The sequence below is a fragment of the Cuculus canorus genome, chromosome 8, assembly GCF_017976375.1.
Source record: "Cuculus canorus isolate bCucCan1 chromosome 8, bCucCan1.pri, whole genome shotgun sequence".
In the NCBI taxonomy this organism is placed as follows: Eukaryota; Metazoa; Chordata; class Aves; order Cuculiformes; family Cuculidae; genus Cuculus; species Cuculus canorus.
The window spans coordinates 9453854-9466839 of record NC_071408.1 but is presented as its reverse complement, the minus strand read 5'-3'; the positions used below and the strand labels follow the sequence as shown (position 1 = coordinate 9466839).

The 12986-nt window shown below is 38.2% G+C and overlaps 1 protein-coding gene across 2 annotated transcripts; it reads left to right on the top strand.

Moving 5' to 3' along the window:
- Positions 1-331: 331 nt before the first annotated feature.
- Positions 332-11095, top strand: HENMT1 (HEN methyltransferase 1). Of its 2 annotated transcripts, none has more exons than XM_054072659.1 (7): positions 332-407; positions 2038-2169; positions 3147-3259; positions 4334-4468; positions 4872-5054; positions 6700-6877; positions 8777-11095. In XM_054072659.1, the coding sequence occupies exons 2-7, from the start codon at positions 2053-2055 to the stop codon at positions 9185-9187; spliced, it is 1137 nt and encodes a 378-aa protein (XP_053928634.1). In that variant the 5' UTR covers positions 332-407; positions 2038-2052; the 3' UTR covers positions 9188-11095. The 2 variants fall into 2 exon arrangements, with proteins under 2 accessions (XP_053928634.1, XP_053928635.1); XM_054072660.1 differs by lacking the exon at positions 332-407 and adding an exon at positions 464-565.
- The last annotated feature ends 1891 nt before the right edge of the window (positions 11096-12986 follow it).

The following is a 12986-nucleotide window of genomic DNA, read 5'->3' as shown; positions in this document are numbered from 1 at the left end:
ATAATTCATCATAGAAAACAGCTGCAAAGCCTATTAATTAATTCTCACACTTAGACGAAACTTTAGCTTAAATAAAAAATATTCCACTTTTTTTGTACTAGTAACTCGTATCAGTTTTGTGTCCTTCCTGCAAAAGACATCGATTTTCTTCCTTTTTTTTTTTTTTGTGTAGCCCCGGCTGGGTCACAGCCTCCGCGCTCCCTCAATCCAGCTATCAGTCACCCCAGCTGGGATGCGAGGCTGCTGCCAGCGAGGCGGCAGCTGTTGGTGCCTCAGGGCGGGTCCCGCTCGGGGCGGGCGCGGGGCGGCCCCGTTACCAGGGGAGCTGCCGCCCCAGCGGCCGCTCGCAGCGCCCGGGCCGCCAGGGGAGCCGGGGACCAGCGGCACCGGAGCGCCGGGGGGCCCGGGTGCGAACCGGGCACCGCCATGGGGCTGGGCGAGGGGGGCTGGGGGTGCACGGAGGTGGCGGGACCGAAAATGCCGGAAAAGAAACCCTGAGCTTAGTCAGGGCTGGGCAGCAGCAGGGGGCGCCGCCATCATCTGTGGGCAGAGGAGCTGGGACGGGGTGTGTTTCCCACTCATGCACATGGATGAATTATCCCGGGAATCTTATGCATGTTCTGTTCCTTTCCAATGACTGTTTTGAATGTTCTTACGAATTTCACAACCGTCAAATCTCTTGCTGATCTGGAGTTCTGGCTCTGCCTGACCTTGCATTTGAGATAGGGACAGGCTGCAAAAAAGGGTGTTGGTAGAAAAATAGGGATCTGTTCAGCACAGATCGTATGTAACCCACGGCATTATCATCTGCAAAGAATGATCACTATCTGGAAAAATGCTATTTGAAAGAGAAATTGCTATTGGAGGGACATTCTGTCTAACTTTCAAAACCTTCAGTTGCTTAGATGAAACTTTGACCTTGCATTTGAGACAGGGAAAGGCTGCCAACAGGTGATTGTAGAAGAAATGCATCTGTTCAGCACAGATCATGCTGAACAGAAAACGTTTTCCTCTCTAGAGAATGAACAGTGTCTGGAAAAACACTGTTCAAAAAAGAAAGGTGCTATCAGAGGGACATTCTGTCTGACTTTCAAAAGCTACAGTTACTTAAATGAAACTTGACTTCACTTTAGCTTAAATCAAAAATATTCCACTTTTTGTAATAGTAACTCTTAGTATGACGTGATAAAGGATGCTGTGAGGGGTCTGGGTGCTAGGAGCTGTGATGCTGGGCACTGGTGCCTACTGGGAGGATGGCTCTGGAACCCATGTACCTGTGTTCCTTCCTTTACACGGTTCCCATGGGGTTCATTCATTATTATGTTATATTTAGGTTTAGTGGGCATATTTCTCATAAAATATGTGTGCTAAATGTAGTTTTTAATAAGAGGTGGGGGAGTTGGAAACACACTAATGGGTATGACCGGTGCTATGCTGGGTTATGGTAGTTTATTTAGAAAATGCAGGCACTGGTAGCAAGGTTTGCTCCTGGTACATCTAAAGCGAAGGCCAAGCAGAATCTTTCCCTCTTGCACAATGTAGTAATTAGTCAGAGATTTCTTGTTAGTCATTACATTGTGGAAATTGTGTTGAGCCATTCCAAAACAAATCTATATATAGAATAATCTGAATTGTAATATGAAACAAATGGTAGAGACAAGAAAGTGGGCACCTGAGCAAGGAATTATTTATCTTTCTCCACTGGCCAAAATAGCAAAGGGAGATTAAATATCTTACAGTTGTGTAAACACTTGTGTAGGTGTGCTGGATGGAGAGTAATAAATTATGAAACTTGCTTTTTATGGTTGTGTATGATTTATAAATGTTTATAAAAAGGTTATTTACGTTGTTTTATGTGGAAGGAGCAGTTAGTGCCTAATTTTGCTGATTCCTGTGTTTTTGTTATTCTGTGGATAGAATTGGGATCAGGTCTGCCCCTGCTTAATTGTGAACTGAACACCACTGAAAACAGCAAACTCTGTTATTTGGTATGTTATAAAGTACTTTTGAAAATACAAATTAACTTTTTTGTTTTAGCATCTGCAAAATATTATGGATAAGGAATTTCAGGAAGAACAGTTTACAGGAATTATTAAGTTTACACCTCCTTTGTACAAACAACGCTACCAGTTCGTTAAAGATTTAGTGGAGAAACACAAACCTAAGAAGGTTGGTATGTTTTTTCTTTCCATGTTATAAATGCGGAAAAAAGTTAATATTTGGTATCTCAGGAAGAGAGGAAATGTGTAGATCACCTGCTGGTCTAATTACCAAACCATGGTAGTGGAGGAACTACTGTTACAACTGAATTGTCTGAGACATTTGATGATTGTTTTGTTTTTCAGAGGGGCAGATAATTAATCTTAATTGATAGGAAGAGAGGGGAATCTAAGAGGTTGCATTCTGAATTTAATTTAATGCCGAGGATTTTGGTTAAAGCTCCTTCCATCAGAGTTTGGTTTTGCTTTCTAGAGCTGTTAGTTCTGTATACGGTATCAGGCTTGCCTCATTATTTACATGGATGTTCTTAAAGGTGAGAAGTGATATTAGAAGTGTGGGATTATGCGAGGCTAACTCTCCTTCACTATGTTAAGTTCTTGTTGCACTCCAACCCCCCGGCCAATATATCAGGCCTCTCGTTTCACTACTCATCCCCAGCCTTTCCCACTTAAACATTAGACTGAGCTTGCAAAGTTCTTTTATGCAGATCGTTTGCTGCTATCCCGGCTGCTGGTGAGCCTGTTCCCAGTGTTTTGGATGGAGATAAGGCCAGTGAAAAGCAGTTGTGAATGTGAAAATTGCTGCAGCTGTAATACTTAAAAATCATACCTTGCCGTTATTTGAGAGAATATGCTTTCATGTGCAAAACATTCTCCAGTCAGTGGGATGTTCTATGTGTACTTATTTACAGCTGCAATGAGAAAAGGTTGATCCATTTAAAGCATCTTGTAGGATCATTGTATGCATTTTTTAAAGAATTTTCAATTCCATGGCTATCCTGCTTGCGACTGTAAATTTTAGTTATGATCGCAAAATGCTTTATCATTAACATGTTATTTTGACATAAATATGGATTCTTTATGAGAATCTCTGAAATTGCTTGGAAATATGCAGCATTTACATGTTGTTTAATATCTAATTTGCAGGTGGCAGATTTAGGCTGTGCTGACTGTACGCTTCTCTGGATGCTGAAATGCTGCAATTGTATCGAAGTGTTAGTTGGGCTAGATGTCTGTGCAACTGTGATGAAAGAGAATATGTAAGCTCTTGCGTTGTGTTCATTTGAGTTCTGTATTTCGCCTGACCTAGTGGCATGTTACATGATTTCTTGTAGAGGATTTCAGAATGAGGTTAAATGCAGAAATGCCAGCTTGGCAAATTACCAGCTATCCACTGCTGTTAATTAGTTCCATTGCATCTGTGTTTGAGGACTACGGGGCTGTAGGTGCACATCGCATCACCTTGATGTAGCAAAGGTCCAAGTCAAGGAATGGCCCTTGGGGGGGGTGTTTGAGAAGTACCCTGTTTGTGAAGGTGCTAACACATACTGCAAGTGTCTGTTTATGCTCACACGTGACATTACTGTGGTATGCACATCTGAGCTTTTTGAAATGCGCATGTAATCTGTTTTAGTCACCATGGTGGGAACTTTGTTCCTGTCAATCTTTTCAAAATGGGAAGGGTAGCTCAGTGTTTTGTGCCTGGCTTAGAAGGCTCTAAAACGTGAAGGTTCTGGGATCTTTGAAGCATGGGTCAGACTGGTGAGGAACACCAACGTTCCTCTCTTGGAAACCTATTAATACAGTTTTAATGAATATGTAGGATCTAGATGTTGACATGACTTGCACTTTCTCAAGAGTGAAGAAAAGTAGCCTCCTATTATATGTGATGTTTATTGTGTATTTCATCTGATGCACTGTTTCAGAATGAATTTTACATATATTTTTGTTCTCAGTCTGTTTTATTTGTAAAAAAAGAAAAGGTCATAACTTCCCCCAAACCCTGTAAAGCTTCTCTAAGCCTGTGTGTCTGGAGTTGAGCTACTCTCAGAATTTACAAGTGGCTTTGCAAGTGGCTCCAGAATGTAGTGGAAATTTCTGTAAACATGAGGGACAAATGCTGGATTAACTCCTCTGCTCTTTCTGCCCTGTTGTAGATAATTATAACAAGTGTTTGCATTAGAAATTCTTTTTTTTCCTTAAATCCCTGTAAAATAGTTAACCTTTTTGAGATTTACAAGATATCTCTGTGGGGTGTTGGCTGGTTCAGCCACATCCAGAATTTATCTTGTCCTATAGTCCTTTCCATGACATTGTTTTTAATACTTTTGTAGGCATAGGTTGTCTCCTCTTCCTGGTGATTATTTGCAGCCAGCTGAAAGATCCCTGACTGTTACCTTGCATCATGGTTCAGTTGCCCATAAAGATCCTTGTATGCTCGGCTTTGACTTGGTAACATGTATAGAACTGTGAGTATTAGGCCAAAGTACTGTATTTTTCTAAGTTCATTAGGGTTCAGTTTGGAATTTTGTCCATACTCTAAATAGACTTGATGAAACCTTTCAAGCAGAAGAGTAGCAGCATGTGGCGTCTTCTATTGTGTGTTTAAATTAACCACACTGAGAAATTCTAGTGGTGCTGATTGTGGTGGGAAAAGGATGTTGATGGAAGAAATACACAAGACAACGGGAAATTTTCTCAAACAAAAATCTCTAAGCTGCCGCTCAGCCACAATGCCAGTGCTAATATTGCAGAGCTAAACTTCAAATTACAACATACAGATATGGGTTTGGGGGTTTTTTGGCTATTTTTTAAGAACATTAAAATATAGTAGGGTGTTTTTAAAGATGTGCATGAACTTATCCTTTACAGAATTGAGCACCTGGAAGAATCAGAACTAAAGAAGTTTCCTGAAGTGGTGTTTGGTTTCATGGCTCCAAGCATAGTTGTGATCACTACTCCAAATTCTGAATTTAACCCTTTGCTTCCAGGAGTGATATTATCCAGGCATCCAGACCACAAATTTGAATGGAACCGAGCACAGTTTGAAAGCTGGTGAGTTCACTGAACATCGTATGTAGGCAGTTTTGAGTGTTCAGTAATGTGAAAAAGGAATAGCTATGCATTTTCAGAATGGTTTGTGTGTGTGGTTTGGTGTCAGTGAATTTTCACACCTGTTGATTTGGTAAAACATTTCACTGTTATGAGTAGTTATGCATGCTCTGTAGGTTTTGCATTTTATGGTGGTTATTAAGTTGGCTTGCTTTAAAGTGCTTTGCAAAAAAATATTTAAAACTTTAACTTTCCTTTTTCTAGATCTTTATTAAAAATAATATATTTGAAATGTAAGGTACTGATCAACCTTTTCACATAATAATGCCTTGCTATAGAAATGCTTCATAAAAACCTAAGAAAGATGCTCACCACGTGTGGTGTGTCATCAAAGCACTCAATTAGTCAGGACCTTTCTGTAAGAATATGCACGCAGGTTTATCAGATGATCTCAGTAGCAGAGCACATAGGAGTTAGGGACAGTGTAGTGGATCGTGGCACAATGAAAAATTTTACAGAAAACATGGACATGACAGAGGGTTATGTGAGCTGTATCTTACTCTGATATCAGTAGATGTAATGAAAACCAAATAAAGGAGTGGGATGTATATCCTGTGATAACATTCAACTGTCAGGCAGTTGTGGAAGAAGATATGTTGTACAGTAAATGATGCCATATCTCAGTAGCCAGTTCTTGGTCAGAAATTGTGTCTTAAATTAAAAATTAATTAAAAATTCCCCCTCAAATTAGGTTGTTTCTGCCATAGACTTTAAAATGTGCAGTCATTTTTTAGTATATAGTTTTGCAAAGCTTGAAGCGTACATTTTCCCCTAAATAACGATACTAAATCCTGCCTGTGTTATTAGCTAAAGGATGAACGCCTTAGAGACCGTTGATGTGACTTAGAGTAAATTTAGATTCTGCTTTTGGTTTTATGAGGTTTAAAAAATATATGTATTGCTGAAGGAGTGATATTTTTTGAGCTGAAAATGAGAGAAAGTCTTTATGTTTGTGTTGTGAAAGGTAAGTGTTGCAATATTGTCTAAAATACATGAGACATTTATTTAGTTTACTACTTTTGCATGGAGAAGGATGCAGGTCAGTAGTGCCATTTTAGTTCCCTACCCCATCAGTCGCTGCACACTGCTGCAAGATTGATTTTCATTCAGATGTCACAGAAATTGTTGTAACCTCGGTTAGGTAGACTTTATGCAGTTACAACAAACTTCACTTTTTTTTCTTCTGTTAACTGATTTCTTGTGGCTTTGAGGTGTGTATGTTTTCAATAGGTTCTTCTCAAATAATTTTGTTTTCTAAAAGTGATGGTGTTTTGCTCACTTTCAATGCATTTAATACAGTGAGTAAACAACTGTGAACATTGTTATTCTATGAAAATATTTTAGAAATAACAGTAATGTTTGGTTGCCTACATTACTGATGCTAAATGGTTCAGACTGTGGTAGGCATATGACGACAGATCTGATACAGCAAGTTTCAACAGTGCTTATCTTCAGGCATGTGAGGAGTATTGGAGAAGTTATATACAAGCAATTCACAGGCTCAGGGTCTTGCTTCTGTTAGAGAATGCATCTTTATCACATTATAAGGTAAAAATTTAGTATGATTGGAATAATTCGTCTTTCTTAGGGCTCTAGAGACTGCTAGAAGCTATGATTACTCGGTGGAATTCACTGGTGTTGGACACCCACCAACAGGAAAGGAGAATGTTGGGTTTTGTACCCAAATAGCTGTATTTGTTAGAAAATGTCCTCAAACTATTGAATCTGTTCAGTCTGAGAAACCCACCGAAGCAGTTTACCAAACGGTAAGTATTATTTTCTTCCTTTTGGAGGATGAATAAAGAGTAAAGTTTTCTATGACCTGCCTATGAGGGTGTTCTCACCATGATATTCTGCTATCGCTATCCAGTCTTGGCTCCAATTAACACACACAATAAAATCGGAAGAGTCCAAGTCCATGATTTATGTTCTTAATGGTACAAAGGCCTTTTACTTTTCGGATATTTGCTAAAGAGCTATATGGATCATCATTCTTATTTTAACATACTGTTATCCTTAGAATGAAAATTTTCCTTCCTGCCAGGTATGCTGTGGCACTACTTTTGTAATTGTTTCTCTAATAATTAGTTTTTTTCATCATGTGGTTGTTGGCACTGACACAGATTTTTCAGATACATATAAAAAGCATAAAAAAGCTTTTCTAACAGAGTGTATTTTTTGAACAACTTTATAGTCTGGTGAAATATATTATCAGAAGGAAGGCATTTCCAAGAAATTGGATTGAAAGCGTCTGTTTTGTGGCATTTGCGTTACTCTAGCATTTGATGTTCCTTGGCATTTTCTGGTAGCCAGGTCTGATTTTTGCAGAGGCGTGGGATTTTGCCATGCACCGCATTCACTGGTGGTGCACATCAGACTATTTTGATTTTTAGCACTAAATGGCATTCACTTTAGATAACATCAGATAATATTTTTGCGAAGTGCTCTGTTGTGTGTTGCAGTGTGTTACACTGGCAAACCTTAATGCATCAAAGTGCCATGTGGTCAAAGGACATTTTTTTAAAGAGATAACATGAAGTAATAATGGAAAAAGATAAATATGTTGTGGGTTTTATTCAATCTTACAAGACTTTAAATTGTTTGTTTCAGTGAACATGTTCTAGAATCTCGCTTTTTTTGCTTAAAGATAGATATCTATCTTCAAGTGAATTGTGACCTGAATGTAAGGTGACATTATGGAAGTGTCTTTTGTAGTTTCCAAGCTATAAAGACCTTCTGTACATTTGAAATTTCATTTGTCTTCTACTGGACTTAATAGATTTGTGAAGTGCTCTTTAATGCTCAGCAATCTTGGAAATACATCTCGGTGACCAACACACTAGAAATTGCTTTCATTATTTTCTGTTACAGGGTTAGGGAGGGAGTTTTGACTTCAGTACAGTTATATCTCATGTGTTACTTACCAGACCTTGACTATCAATTTAAGTTTTATTTTATTATGTTACTAATTTACAGGAATAAATCAACATTGCGAGATGTAATCAGAAAGTGAGAAGAAATAATTGTAGACTGTGGATCTGTAGTGGTAGGGTGTTGGTATAAAGCATTTGGTAGTAAACTAGTGGGCAGGAGATCGCCTGCCTGGTTTCCTTAACTGCTTTGAAGTATAGCTCAGTGTAGAAAGTAGTACGAGTTCACACATTTTGATGTCACAATTTGTTTTTTAGCATTCTCTGCATCTGTGAGAGCATATTTAATGTTTTACTCTTGAAAACAGAATGAAAGACATAGCTGCAGTCCCAGTTTCCCGATGACAGTTCAGAAGTAGTTTAGAATCTCTGTAGCTGTGGAACTGTCACCAGAGCCTCGTGTTGAGTGCTACGTGAAGTGAGAGAATGATTAAAAAGAACTGAAGAATGCCAGGGCTTCACTTTGCCTGATCCACAAGCTTGCAGATAGAAGCCTGTTTGTTTTTTTTTTTTTTTAATTCTATTATCTATAGCAATTTCCATTGTGGTTGTGATACATAAAATCAAGTCATATTGTCTAGCTTCTCTGTTATCTGAAATGTTTAAATTAATAAGCAAGACAGGACTGAATCAAAAACTGTGTTCATGTTTTAGAAGCTATTTTTGAGAAGCAAATGTTGAAATCTGAGCCTATGATAATGATAAATATTTCATATATTCTTGTATGTTGTAAAGGTCTTTCAAGCAGTGTATCCAAGTCTTAAAGATGAGAAGTACCTGCAGAATGCAGTGGTTGATGAAGTTATTTTCACAGCACAAATAATTAAGCAAAGTCTGCTGGACCATGTAATGTCGGAACCTGAGGAGTATAGTGATGATCTTACTGAGAGAGAATTGGAATTCCAACCTTCAGCGGACTGTTTTTCAGAAGATCTTGAAACACTGGTTGTTGAAAATAGCATGGAACCATTTGTTGATGGAAATGTGGTTTATATACCTCTTACAACAATCTTTTCTTTTCCCAGAGTGAATCAGCTTTGTGGTACCTTTGAGAAGTTCTGCGAGCTTATTGCAGACAAGGTCACACTGAGCAGTGATGGTTCTGCTGTGATGCTCAGTACAGAATATGAAAATGAAGAGTATTAGATCACAGATTTCTCATATAAAGTTCAGTTCAAGTCATGAATGTATATTTTTAGTAGCTGTCAGATGGTGTGTTCTGCCTGCTAATCGGAAACAAAATCTATTCTAAACCTTTCAGCATTTATCCATCAGCACTTCTCTTAGTGAAAATGAGTGCTTCTGACAAAGATCACAGTAACTCATAGGGTTTTGAAGTAGAGTATCAGGGGCTAAATGGAAAGAATACCTGTGAAGAAAAATTTTAAGTAGTTCTGTTTGTTTTTTGTTACTATATTGTACCGTATTACTATACTCTGTTACTATAGTCTTTTTGGTAATCTTTTGTTAGCTCCAAGGATAGCTATTATAACGCAGAAACATGGGGTTTTTTTGCTGAATAATAGCAGACATAGGGCAGGTTTTTGCTTAATAGAATAAATTTATAGATGCTCTCTTCAAGATGAGCACATACTCAGCCTTTGTGAAAAGCGAAAATTGTTCCAGATAAATAGGAATATGCCACAAACATTTATCGCTTAGTAAATTCAGTACTGGAGAAGAATGCTATGATGCTGGATGTGAGGTGGAGGGGAAAGGTAGATTTAGCCCTGCTGTTTTTTTAATCCAGTTTCTTGATAACTGCTGTTTGGGAAATAGTTTGCATCCTGTCCCTTTCCAGAAGCTGGATTGTGTTAATTTGAAATGGCTAGCTTAGACTATTCTGGTTTTGAAAACTTTTTTTTTTTTTAAAGTAGTTGTGGATGCTAACGGCCTTGGTGCCTGAAAAAAAATGTCTGTGTTTTCACGTGCAGCTGTTGTCAAAAAAGCCTTGACAACACATTCAGCAGAACTGGAAAGCAGAGGTGTTACAGATAGTGCTCACTGACTTGGCCAAGATGATGTTTTCTTAAGTAGAGCTGAATTGTATGCGTGAATACACAGCAAGCAAATGTCAGACAGACTTAGAAAGACAGATGTTTTAAAGGATGCATGTTACCTTGTTCAAGCAGGATTAATGAAGCAACACACTGCAGTACTTTTTAAGTTTCTTGGCGTATCTAAATGTTTTCAACCAATAATTTTAATATCTCAAGAGAGTATTTGTTGTAAGTAAAGAGATGGTTAATTAAAAGCTTGTATGATCCTGAATGAGCCTGTATTATCAGAACTGACTTTGCGTTTGCGAAACACGGGTTTCACAATGTTATGAAAATAATAAATTCTGTGTAAGGGCTGACTGTTTCTTTAAAAAGGTGACTGCATTCTACCTTCTAATTTTTTGAATTCACTTAAAAGTCATTAAGGTGAAAGATCAAACATAAAGGGAAAAAGCAGCTGTGATTCTCTGTAGCTGAGAAATGGTACAGAACCTATAACAGGTTGAGTTTCTGGGAAGGAAAAGTGATCTCCAGTGCTCTGTTATACTGAATGATTAAAAAATACTTAATAAGCTCTGTCTTTTGTGGGAGATTTTTCTCCTACAACAGATAGAGATGGATTATTAAAAATTTACTTGACATTATATTTAGAATTAATTAAAATTAATCTTTAATAGAATATTTAGAATGCTTTCACTTTTTTTTGAAGTTGTGGTATGACCTTGCTGTAGTTGATCTGTTAAGATATATGTAAAATTAAAATGCTAAAACGTTCTTTGGACACCAGTAAGCTTACCTGTTGGAGAACATCTTTTGTTTGTTACTAGAAAATATCTCTGCAGTTCAATGTATGGATTACTGTAGTTTGAAGACTTTTGGACCACAGAACTTCATCCTGTGTCAGTTCTTCTTGAAACTTTACATCTTTAGTGTACTTTACGGCACGATCACTTTAAAACGAGGAAAGGGGAAGAGAAGGAGGACCTGTCAGATTTGGCATGATATTTACCTTGAATTTGTATTCCGGTAATGTTTAATCACAGGAATGTCATGTGAACAGACAAGACTGTATACGAACACATACTTATTTTTCCTCAAAACATTATATGTATATTAATAAATAATACAAACATTATTTGTGGCTACATTTGGCAAATGGTTTATGTGTGTGCTTGGTGGACTGATGTGAAGAGGCCTACACACTAATCTAGTTCTTAAGGGATTCATGGATCCACTCCCCCTTCTCTGTAACAGAGTTTAATTTTTAATGGTCAATTCTTGCATTCTTGCTTATGCCTTTCCTGGGGAGAACGTGAAGCCAAGCTCCGGCTGTTTGGCCCTGTCTGTTCACAGGGCTCCTTCTATGTGTACTGAAACCGAAGAAGCCATTACGTACCGTATACAAAGTGCTATTAGGAATACATACATTTCACCTGAGACTGCTAGCTTTTACTAAAACAAGCTATGCTATTTTGTGTGTCAGGTTTCCGCTGGCTTAAATCCATTTTAATTAGGATTTTCTGTGAAGTACTGAAGTAACTATCTTCAGAAGCAGTTTTTCAGAAGCTCTGTCACAGCATTCACTGAGCACAGCACTTCATTATCAGGTTGGTCTTTTGATTAAACTACTGTGTATGTCTGTGAATAAACACAGTATTTGTGTCCTACTAAAACCTACAGTTTGAAGCCAATTCTGATCTCTCAAACCAAGATGCTGAAAGGAAGTTTATGAAGATGAAATATTTTACGCTGCATGTGGCAATATCACTGACCAGGAGATGGCACACGCATCTCACAACAGGTCAACTGTAGGTTGCTCAAAACTGTAAAATCCAAATTAAGTAGATTTAAAAACAAACCCAACCCAAGCCACCCAAAAAACCCAGCCAAAACCTAAAAAAACAATGCAGTATCCTGAATGTAAGGGAGATAATTTGATAGCTGTTGAGCAAGTTAGTAAGGACTGAGTAGGGTCAGAATAGCTAAGCAGAATGTTTCTGATCCATGTTTTAAATTAATAATAACAAAGCGAGGAGGTGGTATAAATAAATTCTGAAAATATCCCCTCACCTACTTTAATAAGTAGAACCCAACTGCCTAATGGTAAGAGCCAGAGAAGTTCATTGTCTTTCTCCCCAGAGATTTCTCAAACAAATAGATCGCCGAGCTAATAAATTTGATCGGGAGGTCAGTGCACACAGCTCAGCCCGAGCAGAGCTTTGCTGACCTGCACTTTGAGATTGCCCCCTTCCTTAAAAAAACAGTTACTTACGCTTTTCAGTTTCTAACAAGGAAACAACAAAATGACACCAACCTGTCCCACAGAAATGTTAACAAGTGTACAAAGGTGTGTTTGCCTTGCAGGCAGATCCCACTGTGAGGCAACACAGGGAACTGAATCAACTACTTGGTCACGGAAACTTGTGCAGCAGGCGGGAGGAGGGGAGCAGGCGAGAAGGAGCAGATGGAGCAGGGGCAGAACTACCTCTTTTGCTTTAAGAATTAGAGAAAATGATTTTTTTCCCCATGCTAATCTTTGTCTCTATGTTGTTATTTTCCCGCATCAGGTCTACAAAATGCACCAAAATATTCCATGAAAGCATTCAAATTCTGGTACTTCATTTCTCTGCCTTATTTTCTGTAGTAGTAAAGGAAAATCTCTTCTTATACCATGTTACATACCAAGGCAAAACCATTATTGTATGTGTGTGCAACATTGGTGCACAGCTTTATTTTCATTTATGAGCCTTATTTTCATTCGTGAGATGTTTTCCTGCCAGATTAAAGAAGAACTGTTTCAACGTGACTTGTTTTCCTTACAAGGGACACTAAAACCCAGAAGAGAGACAACAACCCACATAAGAAATCCTAAGAAAATCTGCTGAAATATTCCTTCCTTTTTGAACTGAAATACAGCTGAGACAGGAGCTGCTGATACATGGTAC